The 18,013-nt window shown below is 36.0% G+C and overlaps 1 protein-coding gene across 1 annotated transcript in view; it reads left to right on the top strand.

The window, feature by feature from the left end:
• Xrcc4 (X-ray repair cross complementing 4) overlaps positions 1-17,640 on the top strand; it is a 169,292-nt gene extending 151,652 nt beyond the window's left edge. The window contains exon 7 of the mRNA XM_051182945.1: positions 17,118-17,640. Coding sequence (XP_051038902.1) covers positions 17,118-17,223 — 106 coding nt within the window. The 3' untranslated portion in view covers positions 17,224-17,640. The remainder of the gene's footprint in view (positions 1-17,117) is intronic.
• The last annotated feature ends 373 nt before the right edge of the window (positions 17,641-18,013 follow it).

Here is an 18,013-nt window from a genome sequence, read left to right as displayed (position 1 = left end):
CACCTGCTCTTTTGTTGTTCCTTGTTGTTTTGTTTTTTGGATGTTTGCTTGGGGGGTTTTTTGGTTGGTTGGTTGGTTTTGATTTTTCTTTCAACTTTTGTTTTGTTTTGGGGGAGTTGTAAGGGTGGATGTTGGGGGCACAGAGTGATGTGTGTGATCAGAATGCATGATATGAAATCCACAAAGAATCAATAAAAGTTAAAAAAAAAAAAGCATTTTCACAAGTTTTCTTACTATCAAGTGTTAGTGAAGAACTGACAACTGGAATATTTATGCAGGGTTAACGGGGGTAGAAATTAATTGATTCTAACAATTTGACATAATTTTGTATAAGTAACAAAAATAAACATTAGCATGTACTATGACCCAAAGATGCATACTATGAAAAGAGAGAAATCCTGATATATGTGTTTCAACAAATTTGTATGTAAAATTCTCATAACAGTATTATTATAATAAATGTAATAGAAGTAAAGTATATAAATCCATGCTACAATAATAGGAAACATTGCAGCTAAGAGAGATGAGTCCTTATTATTAACTAATACTGAAAGAAATAAACAAGTCACAGAACATTAGCCATGGCATGATTCTGTTTTTATGAAGGTGAGGAGGAAAGCAGCATTTACACAAGAGATATAGACATCAGAAACTTTTCATTTTAAGGTACAGGAATATTTAACAAAATCCATGAATAGTTTCACACCTCTGTCGGTGTGCAAGAAGACATATGAGATGTAGCTCTGGTGGTAACCTAGATTCTCAATTTAAATGGAAACATTTAAGAGTTTGATTCCATTGCATATTATATATTTCCTGTGTCAAATATTGCATAAAATAATTTTAAATAATAGGAACTATTAAAGAAAGATTAGTGTTTTCTCTATTTAATTAAAACTAATTTAATTTCACTATGTTTGTTTTTAATTTAACCAAATGAATCTTTGATGCTTAAAAGTTTCATGATTATGTCCCTTGTAAATTGTATTGTGTTTCATAAGGATATTTTCATACAGTTATACACTATACATTGAAAGTGTTAAATACCATACCTACTCTGCTTTCTCGTTATTTCTCTCTCTTCCTCTCACTGTCCCTCAACTTGTCGAGAATTTTGTGCAATGTTTTTATTCATATTCTACCTCCAACTCTTCCCATCCCCTTTCCGTATCCAATCATATCCTACCAACTTTGTGGCCTTTCCTTTTAACTCTTCAAAAACAGTCTTTGCTGTACAAAGTGTAGTAGTACTATGTTGTCAGGACAGCCAGCATGCAAATAATGACATGGAGACATTATTAATTATGAAAACTCAGCCTTATCTCAGGCTTGTTCCTAACTAGTTACTAAAACTTAAATTAGCCCATATTTTTTTAGTCTGTATTTTTCCATGCGGCTCATTACTTCATTTCCACAATGCCCATCCTGTGTCTTCCACATTGGCTAGAGACTCCATCTTTCTTTTTTCCAGAATGCTCTCTGCCCAGAAGTGCCACCTATGCTCTTCTGCCTAGCTAGTGGCCATTCAGCTCTTTACTAAACCAGTCACAGTGACACATCTTCATGCAGTGTAAAGAAATATTGTGCAACATTTCTTCCCTTATGTCTAAATGAACAGGAAAGGTTTAAATTCTAACATATTAAAACTGTCTATAATAAGAAGTATGTTCATATTGTCCAGTCCATTTATTTATGTCAAATTTGGAGAAATTACTCTATTATCTATTCTATCTTGGTAAGCACAAAGTTTTATACCTAAACCACTTTTTATCAAACCTAAACATATATTTTTAGACCTTAAAAGTACTTTTTTTAGATAACTTAAGCTCTTATGTTTCTCAGCCTCATAAACTTTACATATCTTATATAAGTTTATTTTCTGAATTTGGTAACAAGGAAAACTATAAAATTATAATTGTTCATCAATCTCTTTTATTATATCAAAGCATCTAACAACTATTAATTGCTCCACAGCTAAGAATGTGATTGCTTATCTGTGGTAGTTTGAAAGAAAATGGCCCCTAAAAGGAGTGGCACTATTAGGAGGTGTGGCTTTGCTGGAGTGGGTATGGCCTTGTTGGGGGAGGGAGTTTCAGGATGGGATCCAAGGCCACAATGAAACCCTGTCTCTAAAATCAAACAAACAAAAACCTATTAAACCTAGCAAGAAAGGGAAGGATAAAATACATATTTTAAACTAGTATCCTCAAATAATTTTTTAAAAGGAAAAAGGCATATGGTCATATACATCTCTAGCCCAGAGAACTGAGGGCAGAAAGAGGAAGCAGGGCTCAAGGGAATTGCTGGCAGGTTGGATTAGCCAAAATGCCTGGGTTTACTGAAAAAACTCTGTCTTAACAGATAAAGTGAAGGCCTGCATGGTGACACATGTCTTTAATTCCAGCACTTGGGAGACAAAGGAAGGCAGAGCTCTGAGTCTGTGGTCTATGAAGTGAGTTCCAGGACAGCCAGGGCTGTTAAACAAAGTTACCTTGTCTCAAAAACCCAAATAAATAAAATATAGATGAGATATTACATATATATATATGTGTGTGTGTGTATATATATGTAAACACTGTGTGTGTGTGTGTTGAGAAGCAATTTTGGAAGGTTCTGGCCTTAGCAAGCATGCACATGTACTCCCACGTGTTCAGATTCATGCTATACATGTATGTACACACACATGGCACAGAAATGAAGTAGTAAATTTTAGTTTAGGACTATCTTCGACATTTTAATGGTTGAGACTTTTAGAACTGTCACTTTCTTCTTAATACCAAAGTATGAAAATTTTTGATACAGTGTAAGTTTCAGGTATATTTTCCAAATGAAATGCTCCATAGAAAGAGATTTGGTTAACATGTTCATTGACATTGCTATTAACACAGTCTTGTGTATGCAGCCACTTCTAGCAGTGACTATCTCACAGCAGATTTTCTACTATTCTGACTCTTTTACTGTTACCAACCTATCTTCTACATCATTCATTTCCTGTGGCATAGACATGGAAGTTGTGATGTAGGTATATCCATTGGTTGGATCCCAACAATCCGTTGATTTCTATGTCCAATAACAAGAAGCCTTGAAACACACACAAATAGCAAAATCAGGCACAACACATCATATTTATAAATATTTGTACACACACATATATCTGCGTGTGTAACAAATATAATTAGAGAAAAAGGAGTTATGAGCTTGAAAGTGGGGCATCATGGGAGGCCTGGAGAGAAGAAGGGGAGTGGGAAGTATTTTGTTGTGTTGCCACAACTTTGTTTTAGTCATTTTAAACAAGAAAATTGAGCTCTTAAAGACTTTTGCATTAAATAAGTTTAGCGGTGGGGGATTTTTGAGACAGAATATCTCTGTATAGCATTGGAACCTCTCCTGGAACTCACTCTGTAGACCAGGCTGGCCTTGAACTAATAGAGATCCTCCTGCCTCTGCCTCCCAAGTGCTGGGATTAAAGACATGCACCACCATACCTGGCTTAAATACTTTTATTTGTCACATGGTACTTTAACACAAAGGAAGCAAACTGCTTATGTAAATAGACAAAGAGATTTATTAAACACAAAGTAGTGGTCCTTAATGTCCAAGGGCTGGTGTTATAAAGTTTACATTTCTTTGTTTATCTTCAGTAAGTCAACATCTGTGTGTGTGTGTGTGTGTGTGTTTATTGCAGATAAATTATATATATTATATATACTCAACATTTAAACTATACACAGAAGTAAAACATCTATAACAGTGGGTACCAAGCTTATATTCTGAGATATTAAAAATGAAATGTTTTGCCTTAGCTTTCATTAATTGCATAGGTGAGAGTTTTGTGGTCACGGACTGTTTTCATTTTGTTCAAAACACAGTAATATAATATAAATTTGTCTGTATAACATTTACTAATGAGACATGGCACACATGCCTACCTCAAAGATATTTTATTGATAACATAATCATCACTTACCTTGTCACGAATATAACAAAGCAAAAGAGCACAAGCGGAGTTCCTGCATGAACATCTATAAGTAACCACTTTTAAATTTTCTGTGACTTCTGGGAGGATTGTACCATATGGCTTTGTCATAAGTAGACCTGTTGCTAATAAAACAGGACTGATGTATAATTACGTTTTCAGTGATTCATCTGTGAAACACGCTGGATTATTTTACATGGACGCATCTGGTACACATGTGTACAGTGGTTGTTCTGTGGCAATTGACAACCATATTCATCCCATAAAGTTCTACATGCACGGATGTGAACTTTCATTTCTTAGAGCAACAAAACTTTGCAATTTATAAAATTTGTACCTTACCAATTTTTGAATGTAAAATTTATTCTTATACATACATTAGCACACAAAATAAAATTGCACTGTTACTGAAATATAATGTAAACATTTCCTTCAATGTTTTCTCTCACTGAGCAGACACAGTGAAAGCACCTTGATCTCTTGGTATTTGTTCACAGCGTGGCATCTGTTTCGGATTGTAAGCTCAAAGAAGGCAGTGAGCACATCAGTTTTATATTACGCAGACAATGTCCAGTAAAGCATAATTGTCCTTTGAATGTTTGTTAAGTATTTGTCAGTCAAGATGGTGATGTTAATGACTTTTAAAAATAGCATTTATAATCTGGCTCTAAGCACCTTTTGTATTAAAAAGAGTATTAGCCATATAAATGGTCTTGGTTTAAATTTCATACATTATAATTAGCAAGATAACTCATAGCCATGTTTTCAGTAAAATGAGTTTGCAATGTGTTAAAATAGTTCTATAGTCTACACTATACATAAAGTACATAACATTTTAAGCTGACATTTCCTAGGTAGAATTTGAACCCATAATACAAGAAAGGAAAGTTGGGAAGCAGGGAAAGAAACAATAGTTAAGATTCATCAGGGGAATGGTGTACTGTGGTGGCACATGCCTTTAATCCCAGCACCCAGGAGGCAGAGGCAGCAGATCTCAATGAACTCAAGGCCAGCCTGATCTACCAAGTGAGTTCTAGAACAGCCAGAGCTGCTACACAGAGAAGCCCTGTCTTGAAAAACCAAGAAAAAAAATCCAGAACATGTAAGGTGAATAGAGAGCCTGGACCAACTACTGCCTTGGCCACTTTTCAAGTTGTGAGGCCTTGGTGAATCACTATTGTGTCTATGGTTTTATTTTCATCTGGAATATAGAGACAGTAAGAATATGAGGCTGGTTATGTAAGGAGCTTGGCATAAAAATTCTAAATACTTTACAATGAGTTTTCATAATATTTTAAGTACTGCATGAAACAAGACAACCAAACCAGCCAACCAAAAGTGACATTGTGGGAGGGAGCTGCGGTCTGTACCTGGGCATCTAAAACGTCCTTTCTTTACACAGTGAAAGGTTGAAAATGACTTTTGTTGTGTGTATTATTTCAGTTATAACTGTTCTTTGAGTGATGACAAACTGTCATCATACATATTTGAATTTAAGTATCACTATGGTAAATACAAAGAATAGGTTACAATTGTTTCTTAGCTTATCCATTCATCTCTCCATTAATCTCTGAAGCCTATAAACACTAAACTATGGAAGAAAACCTATGTGTCTTATTTCAAAATTATAATAACCTATTATTCTGTGTATAAGAAAAAAATTGTCTCCATACAAGTATAAATAGATAAAACAAAAACACCACCTATTATTGGTAAGATGGCCTAATTGATATTTTCCAGGAAAAGATAAGTAAAAGTTACCTGGGGATCCGGATCAGTAGGCCATGTAGGCAAATGCCCAAAGCTCTGGGTTTGCTCCATGGCATCACTACACAAAGTTTGGTGGCCTACACCTGAAAAGAGGTGGAGGTGAGGGGCACACAAGCTCAAAGTCACCCTGCCATACATCGTAGATTCAAGACCAGGATTTTTTTTTTTTTTAATCACAAAATAAGATTTGTAAAAGTGAATAAAGCTTTCAGTCTGGAATGATGTTTATAGGGTCTGAAGAACATTGTTGTGACTATAAATTAAGAGACTCAGTGGGAAAAGGACAGTAGTCTTCAAAGAGTAACTGAAAGATTATTTAATCATCCTTTGTTTTAGTAATATGCAGCATTTGACTAAATACTGTCTCCACTCCCCCGGGATTTATTCCTTCTTTCCAGGTTTATGTGGCATTATTGTAATATTTGTTCCCATCAACTTCATTGCAGCTTTGTGCAACTCATATCATTCTATGGTAATAGTATCAAAATAGGTTCTAAAAAAATTATATATGGTATTTTCAAAAGCTGAACTTATGTAGCATTCTAGGAGTAAGAACTTTTAAAAATAGAGAAGTACATTCGTTCTTTCTAGTTAGAGACTTGACATAGGAACATTACCGAAAAAAAAGTATATTCAGTGTTAGGTGAAATGTTGTTTATATTAGTGTTTAAATTGTTTATATTTTTACTGTTAATTGTGAATTACTTTGGAACCTTAAAGATGGTTCAGTATGTTAAAGAGCTTGTTGCACAAGCCCGATGACCCAAGTTCTGCCCTGGAACTCATGTTGAAAGAAGAGAACAGTCTTGCAAACATGTCCTCTGTCATGAACATATGTGCTGTGGCACACACACCTGCACTAACACACACTAATCCTAATAACAAAAATTAATTTATGAGAAGAATCAATTTTACCATTCAGATACTTCGTGTAGAAGAATAGTGTGAGGTTATTAAAGGTGATCATGCAGAACTGCCAGTTTGAAAGAATAGCCTCCAATAAATTAAGACAAAGTATTTTAAGGATTTTATAGTATAATTCTAAACGACAATGTATAGATATAATTTTAAAGTATAGATACATTAAAATATCAGAAGGTGATGTCATAAAATAAGATCAGTTCCTTCTTTGAATTTTGTGAAGTATTTGTAACTGATGTACCAACCAGAAAAAAAATACATGTGCTTCAGATTGGATCTAGAATTTCTGTGCTTGCAGGCTTCTTAAAATGGTAGGAAATACATTATTTATTCATTTAAAATATTGGATTGCTACTTTATCATAAAATAACGTATAGTATCTATTTGAACACAAAATAAGGGAAGGTGAGACATAACACAGGAAGCTCAGCACTTTGGCTTTAGTTGGAACCCGGGAACCACAGTATTCTCATCCATTCTGAGAATATGATAATAGAATGTTATGGCCGGAAGAGCCATGTAATGTCTTATTAGCCATCACTAAAATTTTGCATATTTGTATTAGTTTGTCTGGAATAGAGGGATCTGTTAGTATGTTAACATAATAAAATGGATTTAGAATACACATCAAAATTCCCCATTAGTACTCAGTGAACTGATATATCAATTAACTCTATTTTGTTTTATTAAAGTGACAAAAATGTTATTGCTGTTAATAACAATTTCTTTGCATCACTAACAGCAAAGTATTTCTTCTGGGGTCATAAATGACTATCTTCTAGATTACTTGCATAGCATTTTGTGTTATATATATGTATGTACATATGATATATCATAAATATATATTATATATGGTATAATGGAAAAAAGTCCTTAACAGAATATTTTAGACTTGCGTGGATTATAAACCCTGTAAATCAATACTTCATTCCTATGTCGTCTTCAGAACTTATTACCTGTTAAAATATATTTTTGCTCAGTGTAGTGGTAAGATTTTCCAAAGGTACAAGATATAACTTTAATCTTTTATGTCAAGGGCTAGCATGATGGCTGAAACATAAAAACACTGAAGTATGGAACGTATGAAAAACACATTCTGATTGGGTTGATTATTAGTTAAGTTCTTGTAATTACTACTTTCTAATAATTTGTCTATATCACAGGCCAAGATGTCTTTGTATATGTTATTTACCTCTTCTTTGAAAAATATATCTTGAGTTGTAAATCATCTAGAGAAAGAGTTTGTGGTTCTGATGTAGAGAAAGTCCACTATTACCATGATTCTTTTGTTTCTTGTAGTTAGTTGCAAATTATCCAGCTGTAGAGAGGTGTTCAGGGATATAATGGGAATTATAAAACATCCTTTTTCTTTTGTAGTGACAAACAAGCCTTCTATTATGCAAGGACAAAAACTGTACTTTAGATGGTCCCTTAAAGGAATTAAGTTTTTTTTTTCTGTCAAATAATCCAAATTATCATTGGGAAAGAATTTGAAGGTGTATGAGTTGGGGGGAGGGGACTATGATGAGACTAGAGAGCCCAGATGAATATTCCCCATGGCTGTTGATAGCCTTTTTATTGTAGTAAATATTCATGTGAATTTCCTAATTTAAAACAAGTGTTATATTTTCTTGCTTTAATATTTTAATTCCTGATGGTGTTTTCTTTTTCTTGATTGATTATTGAGAGCCTGAGCTGGTAAACCCCCCTTGAGAAGAACATGATATATGCAGCAGATTTTACTTCATCCTTGACTTGTTTTTCAGTAGCCAAATAGAAGACATTTATGTTCACTGACACTCCAAAAGGTTTAACAATAATTAAAAACAATAATGTAATGACTCATATAATGAGAAAATTCAGTATTCTAGGGTCTTCAGTTGGTTGGCTTCTGATTATGTGTGTGCCTAGAAATTTTCCAACATTTCCTGTTGAGACCACAGTCACAAAGATTGAAAGAACATTCATTCAATCACAACTTGCCTCTTTCAAACATAAAATTGATTAAAAGTACTAATGTGAACTTTAAGCATACAAATGTATAAACTCCAGAACTACTTAGAAAAATAATTGTGTAAGCTTATAATTTAAAGAAAAAAATTCTGGCAAGCCTGTGTCAATGATTCTGTTTCCATTAATCTATAGAGAAGATCCAACCTGTATTTTTATGATCTTTGGGTCATCTTGCATGAATCTGTCAGTTGCTTTTATCAACCAGTTCAAGGGCTTCTTTAGCGCTAGGCTTTACATAGCTTCTTTCTATGCCTCCTTCTCTAATTGGTTTTCCTGAAATGTATTTAACTTGGTAGGTTAGAGCAACAATTGAGCCCTAACAATATGAATGATGGAATGATGGCAGAATAATACTCTACTCCGAAATGACCACATTCATAATTCATGGACTCTGCTAATGTGTTTGACTACATGGAAGCAAAAATTAAGTTTACAAGTGAATGGGGGTTGCAGACAAGCTGGCTTTATAATAGCACAGATGTACTATTAGATTACCCAGGTTGGTCTAGAGTCATCACCAAGTGGTAGAATGAGGAGGGAAAAGAGAGAGAAAATTGAAAAGTTGGCAGCATGAAAGTGGTGGTGATGTTAGGATATGTAGTACTATTCACATTGAAAGCTGGAGAGTTCAAGAGGCTGAAAATGAAAAGTGTGGGAAACACTTTCTTCTCCACCAGAGACTTCAAAGGAGAAAACTATCCAGCCAACTCCTTGATTTTAACCCAAGCTTCTAAATATAGGATGATAGAGTTTTTCTCAGGTGCTACATTATATGAATTGTAGCATCAGCCACAGGAATTAAAGCAGCCCCTATCATGCCATAGGGAAGCCATCCTTAGTCCTAGGGTCCTGAGAAATCACTGTCCCCTATGTCTCAGAACGTGGTCTGACCATGTGGTTTCCACTGCTCCAACACTAGACTTGATTAGAATTGGAGTTCATTTTCTATTCCTTTCGTTATACTACTAAATTCTGGAGTCCAAGTCAATAGATTGTATCTTCAGGAGGGCAAGTTAATATTGACTATTCAGAGAACACTGGTCTCTTGGAAAGTTAATGGAAGAGATTGTGAGAAAAGAGTATCCAGTGCCAGACTCATTTGGAAACCCTGATAAATAATCTTCCTTTTTTTCTTAAAACATGTTTTAAAATACAAGTTTCAATCCTGCATGCGTGCGTGCATATGTGCGTGCGTGCTTGTGTGTGTGTGTGTGTGTGTGTGTGTGTGTGTGTGTGTGTGTGTGTACATAATTCTGGCAGTTAAGATTTTCTTCCCTGCCGGTCCCACCGCTGCACCAGCCCCAAATAATACACAGAGACCCTGTATTTGATATAATGCTGATGGCCAGGTACTAATCTCCCATTGGCCAGCTCCGTCCCAAACACTAACCCACCTCCATTAATCCTACTGGAGAGAGGGGCTGGCACTCTTCTCTCTCCGTCCTCCATCTTGGAAATCCTCCCTACTACATCCTCTCTCCTCCTTGTCTCCTACCTTGCTTTCCTGTTGGCTTTATTAATTAACCAATAAGAGAAACTTATTTACAGAATGACATCTCCAATCAATCTACTATAAGCTATCCCCATTTCCAAGTCAAACATCTGCCATCTCTGACAACAGAACCTTCCAGACCTGATCTAGACACAGAAGGATATATGCTCATGCACTTATAAACACACATAGTATATATATGTATATATATTCATTCTAGTTTTCTACACACCCTGCTCTGTTCTTTGCTCTCACTTTACTTAAACATGCTGTTACTGGAGGATTTTTATGCCTTCTGTTATGGACTGTTACCAGGAAATAATTAGAAGAGTTAGTGAAGGGAAATGGTCTCCTAATATTCACACCAAATATCTCATTCCTTTTTAGAGAACATCTCACAGTACAACTTTTGAGACATGCCATTTCCACATTCACACTGCCCTCCTGCCCTCCTGAAAACAGGAGCATCCCCTGGAGGAAGCCCACAATTTCATAGGCTCCAATAGCGAGTGCGGCATGGGTACTATTGACTTTGGAGTGAGTAAAGTATAGGCTCACACGCTGGCTTTGCTGCCTGGCTGCTTACTACTACCTTCACTGCTGTGTGCGTGGATTACATGACTTTACTAAGCCTTCTCCTGCATACTGTCTACCTCATTCATCACTGTTAATACACGCAATCACTGGAACGTTTGTGCGCCAAATACAGTGCCAGGTGAAATAAATTAGAGCCCTCCCAAGAAGGTTTCATGTGTAGTCACTGAGCAGCAGTAGCAAACACCACCTGTGCCAATTCAACCCAATGAATACAAAGTGGGGCTGAAGATATTCAAAACTAGTTTTTTAAATTTTTATTTGTTTAAAAGAGTCTTTTTTCATTTTACATACCAAGCACAGTTCCCCCTCCCTCCCCTCCTCTCACCTGCCCCCAACTTTCCCCCACCCAACCCCCACCCATCCACTGCTCAGTAAGGCTAAGGCTTCCCATGGAGCTTCAACTTAACATGTCAAGTTGAGGCAGGACCAAGCCCCACTCCCCTGTATCTAGGTATCCTTCCATTTGGAATGGACTCCAAAAAAGTCAGTTCATGCCCTAGGAATAGATCCTGGTCCCACTACCAGTGGCCTCACAGACTACTCAAGCCACAGAGTGCCTAGCTTTGTCTGGGCAGGTTCCCCAGATATCAGTCTAGAGTCTGTAAGCATGTACTAGCTCTGCTCAGTTGTCTCTGTGGGTTTTCCCATCATGATCTTGTCTGCTTTGCTTGTATAATCCCTCCTTCCTGTTTCGATGGGACTGCAGAGCTAGGCCCAGTGCTTACATAAGGATCTCTGCATCTGCTTCCATCAGCTACTGAATGAAAGTCAGAAGTGATTTTTATAGTTTCTGTACATTAGTCTACTGATTATGTGGTTGGTTGCCACAACAATTAATTTATCCAAATACATTTAGCAAGTGTTAAATTTATTGTTACGAAATTTCTCTATAAGTGCTTCTTTCCTTAGGGACTGTGGATCTATATATCTAATGGTTGGTTTTAAAATTGAATTATATGCAGAGGACAACTTTATGGAGTTGGTTCATTCTATCTACCTTTACAATGGGTTCTAGGGATCAAATCTGGGTCATCATTCTCCTGTGGCAACAAATTTTACATGCTGAGTCATTTCATTAGTCCCCACTAGTCTTATTTTCAAATCTATTCTAGATAATTTCATAGGAAATTTTTAGAATTTTCCTTTTTCAGTGACTAGAAATCATTAGATATATTATAGGGTTAAATATAACTACTTTTTGTTATTCTTCTTTTCATGTTTTATTCAATGTCACACATCCCAAAGGGTATTTCTGAGTTCTTCTTACTCATGTTAGAACAGCAGGGCCATGTGTATTACAAGATATCTATGAATATGAATTTAAGTGAAACTAACAAATAGAGTTTCTCTTGCTTGTCATTTGGGTTGCCAGAAAAGTATGTTTCTTTTCTTTCACATTCTCAGGCCAGTGAAATGACTTCTGAATTCCAGACAGTGTAAGCCTCTGCTTTTACGGGGTCCTCGTGGCTTTGGTCTGGGTCTATTAATTTGTTTAGAAGCCTTGGTTTTTATAAGGTCAGCTAGAAATCAGTGAGTTACTCTTCCCATCCTAACACCCGATATATCTCTAAGTACTAATTTCTAATTTAAAAATAAACTAGTGACATTAGTGATATCAAATCTTTAAGTCCATTATTTAAATATTTTAGTAAATAGTAGTCATATAGTTGAAAGTTCATAAATTTGGAAGTTTATAAATTAAATTTTGTTGTAAAATGCATAATAGGAACTCTGTTGAAACTCAGTGTGATGGTGGTCTGCTTGCTTAATTTCAGTGGAGAACTTATATTTTAATTCAGTCTTGTTATTGTTGTTTTGGGGGAGGGTGTTGTTATTTGTTTTATTTATTTGTTTTTGCTTTGATTTTTGTAGTATTTTCTTAGTCTTTTTCATGAAGACTTGAACTGATGATGCATCCTAAAGATATTTAGCATCTATTTTGTTTTGCTTCTAGAGACAGACATTTGATATATAAGCTACAAGCTAGCCAAAACACCACGAATATACAATCCTACTGCCTCAACTTCTGCCTTTAAACTAGGGTTACTGACATGTCCCAGCAATTCTTGGCAATATTGGCTTCTTAAAGTTGCATTTTGTGTATTTATGTGTGCGCTGTTCATGCACTTGCAGGCTGATACTCATATGCCACCACTCAACCGCAGGGGGAAGAAAGAGTAAAACAAAGTTTAAATACATAGCCCTTTTTTTTTTCTTTCTCTCTCTCTCTCATAAGCAGAGCAGTTGCTTCCAGCTGTCCTGCTGAGTGGCTGGGTGATTGTTCAGCACTTGAATGTGTGAGGGCTTCGATCTGGGAGTTTAATACTTCTTCCTCCTGAGAGAAAACACTGCCTGTCCTACTATGATAAATCATAAGCTTAACAGTGTCCTTCCAGATTATTCTTCTCAGCACCAGATAATTAATAATAAGTGAAATAATTTACCTAAAGTGTAAGCTGCAGCAGTCAACATTACAGTGAGAGCCAGAATCAGTGCAAGTGGCAACAGCTCGAGCTGTTAGTTCTGTATTGAGTCATTCCTCTGGCTCCTTTTCCTCATTTTCCTCTCTGTCTCTACAATTTTAATTTCCGTCATCCATATCAATGCATTTTATCTTTGATAGGCCTGCCTCTGGGTATCTCTTCTCCCTCCCCATTTGCTGTACTGACCAGTGATGAGGCACTGGCAGCCACATCTGCCCTCCTCTGAAGATGCCTTCCCTGAGCTCTCCTCCTATGTAGATGGCCTGCTGGTGCTTCAGATCTGCTCACATCCAAACCAAGCCCTCTAAGCTAGCATGCAATCTCCTGTTCTCTAGGAACATCTCCAATACAGACAAAGCTACACGGTCTCAAAATCTGAGAAGATTGTCACAGAGAAGCTTTAAATATCCAGAAATGACATTTCAAGGGAAAGCAGATATAATAAATACCTTCAGGTACACAGATATATACTATATACACAAGCGTGTGCATACAACACATTCTCACATACACCATTGTTGAAAGATCACTATTGCTTTGTAACTTTGACTTTTAGGTAGAGTGTTACAAGTAGTTTTTCCCCTGCCAATCTAGTCCCACCACCATGCCAGCCCCAAATAACACAGAGACTCTGTATTTGATATAATGCTGTTGGCCAGTTACTAGTTTCTTATTGGCCAGCTCTGTCTTAATTATTAACCTGTTTCTATTAATCTAAGTACTTCCACGTGGTCTCTTCTTACTGGAGAGAGGGGCTGGTGTTCTTCTCTCTCTTGCCTCCATCTTCAATCTCCTCCCTACTTCTTCTGGAATACTCCTTGCCTCCTACTCCTGCCTGTCTTGCTTTCCTATTGGTCAACAGTGCTTTATTCATTAACCAGTATGAGAAACATATTTACAGAATGACTTCTCCTATCAGTGGAGACATGCAGTGGTATATATTCTTTTATGCCTTGACCCATTACTCAGCATTTCTTTAGATTTTGTACATGTGTATAGCTGTCTAGTATTTTATTATGTGAAAATTCAGTGACAGGTATGCCATTTTTCAATTGAGAGAAATTTATTTAGTTTGAAGTTTTTCACTATTAATAAACACCTCTATGATTATATATTACAAGCATATGATCCCAAGTACTAAGATCACCTGTGTGAGCTGTTTATTTTTAAGACTAGATCAATTTTATATAGTCAGTGTACTGTGGCCTTGAACTAACAGAGATCCATCTACCTCTTAATCCTGAGTCCTGTGATTAAAATGTATCACCACTGACTGATCTCTGTAGCTTGTGGCTGACTTTGCTTTCTGAATCCTCATACAAGTTTTAATAAATCAAAAATAATATAGCACTGCATATGCATGCATGTATGTATGTCCTAAATCTGCCTAGTGGTGAATTCCTGAGCCACAGGTGGAAACATTTCCTTATCTTTGGGAGATATTGACAAGTTGTTTTCTATAGTAATTTCTAATATTGGATTTCTTACCAACAATATTTTATCTAGTTATTTGACATCCTCTGGAAGCCTTAATATTATTGTACATTTGTTTTTAACCTACCATTGAAAAAAATTTCACAATGGTTTTAATGTACACATAGAATTTTGTTGATCCCAGGTAAAGATCTCCTGATCCTGGCTTCTGAATTCTCCCTATGGAACCATCATCACACAGTAAACTTTCTGAAATCTACCTGAATTCTAAGCAGTAAAAAAGTAAAACAGAAAAACTTTCACTTTAGTACTTTATGCTTTATGATATTTACAAGACATGTCTGAAATATCCTTGGGAAAGAGACTAACTTTTCTTTGGTGTGGATGTATGAGACCTGAAAATTGGACATTCCTGTCCTGAGCCATCCTCACTGTACCTATCATGGCTCAGGACCCTAACAAGGGTCAAATTAGTTTCTTAAGCATCTGGCTTTAGACAGACAGCAGTTTTAAGTGTATCACCAGGATTTTCTTCCTTTCTGTCTCATCCCTTCAGAGTAATCCTTTTGTTTTCTACTGATATTTTAAAACAGAGTTGATTGACCTCTGTTTTCTACAGAGTGTCTAGACAGTGAACAAAATTGCAGAGGCCTTTCCAAGTCTGACTTCATAATTGACATAACTCAGTCCTCTATTTGCACAAGAGAGCTAAAAGTAACTAAGATATCTCAGACCAGAGGGGGGAAATGTGTATTATGTACATGTGTGTGTGTGTGTGTGTGTATTTTTATGAAAGCATATATACATGTATGTGTTTGTACATGTATGTGAGTGTACATGTATGAAAATGTATGTGTAATGATAAGCTGCTATTTACATAGTATCTTTTTTTCTGTTATGAAGTAGTACATTTTAGATACTTGATTACGTGTTATAATAGTTACATCTGTATTTCCTATAAATTCCCTGGGATTATAATTGTAATCTTGATCCTACATTAACACCTAGCACCTTGGCATAATCAGGTTGTCTGCCCTTGGCTTACTTGGAGTACGCAAGATATATCCTAGATTGGGGGTAACCAGCCAGTCATGGTTAATTGTGCATAATCTAGTGACTAAGGAGGACTGGGCAGTGAGATCAATTTAAATAATCTATTAAAATAAGTGTAAATGCAGGACTTTTTAAATTATCATACATATCTGATATTTCTGGACTTCAGTTGGTTATTCCTTTATTCTATTACCAGATCTTAATAGTTTATTCAATATTTAGCCACTAATAGTAACAGGTTCTGCTTGTCTTATGGGAATTTGCAAGCATTTTCATCTGTATCACTTGGTTTAATCTGCACATTACTATTAAGTTTTCTAGAAAAGAGAACTGAAGTCCCATTGGATGAACTGACTTACCTAAAGCCATACCACTGCTTCTTTAACCTTTAGCTAGAGTAAGCTAACCATGGCTTTGAAGCTGGAAACATGCAGATACCTCTATTAATTGAATGATTTGATCTAATTGCATCTTCCCCTCAAGTTACCTCTAGTTAAAATTGAGTAATGCTTCCTTGGGCTCAGTGGTGAACCATGGGCACTGTTTACTCAAGGACATCAATTCACATTTGACTGAATACTATGATCCTCCAGTCCAGTCTGCTTAGGCACAGTGGTCATGGAGTGAACAAGGCTGTTGTCTTGGTTTCACAAATTGTATTTACATATAGATGTCAAATCCAGTGAAGCAGTAGCTGCACGAACTCATGCATCTAAACAGAATTTGGTTTACTGCGTGATTATGCGTAGACCCAAAAAGTGATGTGGACCAGTACATTTCGTCCCTATCTGCCATGGATATGAAGTAATTATTAATTATAAACAAGTAACCAAGTGATAGGTGACTACTAGAAGAAGCTCGTGTGATCAGAGAGTGCAGTTCCTGAAGGACAACATGGATATTACCAGGTAAAAAAAATCTAGAAACCCACAGCCAATGTGCAAAGAGTAAGAGCCTGTGAATGCTCAACCCTAGAAAGATGTCCCCATCAAATCCCTCCCCTCAGGGCTCAGCCCTGCAGAAGAGGAGATGAAAAGAATGTAAGAGCCAGAGGGGATAGAAGACACCAAGGAGACAAGACCCTCTAAATGAATATAATGGATATGATATGAACTCACAGAGACTGAGGCAGCGTAGGGCCTGCATGGGTCTGTACCATATGGAGTTTTATTGCATTTTATTATTACCTCTCAAAAGCCTGATAAAAGACAGAAAGACAGAGGATCTGGATGGTAGGGTAGGCAGGAAGGAACTAGGAAGAGTAGAGGGGTATATTATGTAAGATAAAATATCTGTTTTCAATAAAAGGAAAAAATAAAAATTAGAAATTAGAAAGAAACTAAAAGATAACTAGCATGGTTTCCTTTTTTTCCCCTAGGCTTGCCTCTTCACTGCCTCACACGTTGAAAGAAGAGCACACTTCTGCTGAAAACATGTCTTTAGAAACCCTGAGAAACAGCAGCCCGGAAGATATCACTGATTAGATACAAATCCTAGAACACAACATTGGTGTTCATTAAACTACATTCTTTCTCCAGTTCTTTCAAATGAAAAGACAGGCTTTCAGCTGGGCAGCAATGGTTTCTATGTACACACAAAGTGAATTACGGAAATATATGGTGATCTGATTGGATGACAAAGGGACACTTTGCTCAACCATTCTTGTTGCCTACTAAATCTGAGTTTTGTTCCAAAGGGTACATTTATCATATTCCTTTACATATTATTGTAACTTTCTAATGACTCCTGGAAGATTTTTGGTGTAGGGAAAAAAATAAAGATCTTTTTTAAAATGTTCCTAATTCTTTTTGAATTGCACTTTAAACAACATGTTTGAAAAGTTAATTTATGAAGTGACCCATATAAAATATACCTTTATGTTGTATGTAAACAAACTGAAATTCTGATAGTTAATAAAAGTTTGTGTTCTTAAAGAAACTTTAACATAACTTTTTTTCTTTATTGTAGTAACTTGTCTTTCTAAAGTTCCCACTGGTGGGCATCCCATGTTCCAGAGATGGGCCCCAGCCATGCACACACGGGCAGCACTGATTAGCCATAGTGGGTTATTTAAAAAAGTTACAAAGTTAGGAAGGGAACATATTGAAGAATATGTGGAAGGATTTGGAGGTGAGAAATGATGAACAAAATAATCACATTTCATTGCACATATGTATGAAATTCACGAATAAAGAAAAAATATGAGTGCTTATGTATATAAATGTAACCATTTTGGGACCAAAAAACAAAACAAAATAGAAAACAAAATCATAA

Source organism: Phodopus roborovskii, unplaced genomic scaffold (genome assembly GCF_943737965.1).
Source record: "Phodopus roborovskii unplaced genomic scaffold, PHOROB, whole genome shotgun sequence".
Taxonomy (NCBI): domain Eukaryota; kingdom Metazoa; phylum Chordata; class Mammalia; order Rodentia; family Cricetidae; genus Phodopus; species Phodopus roborovskii.
The sequence above is the reverse complement of the archived record's forward strand: the minus strand, read 5'-3'. Positions and strand labels throughout refer to the sequence as shown.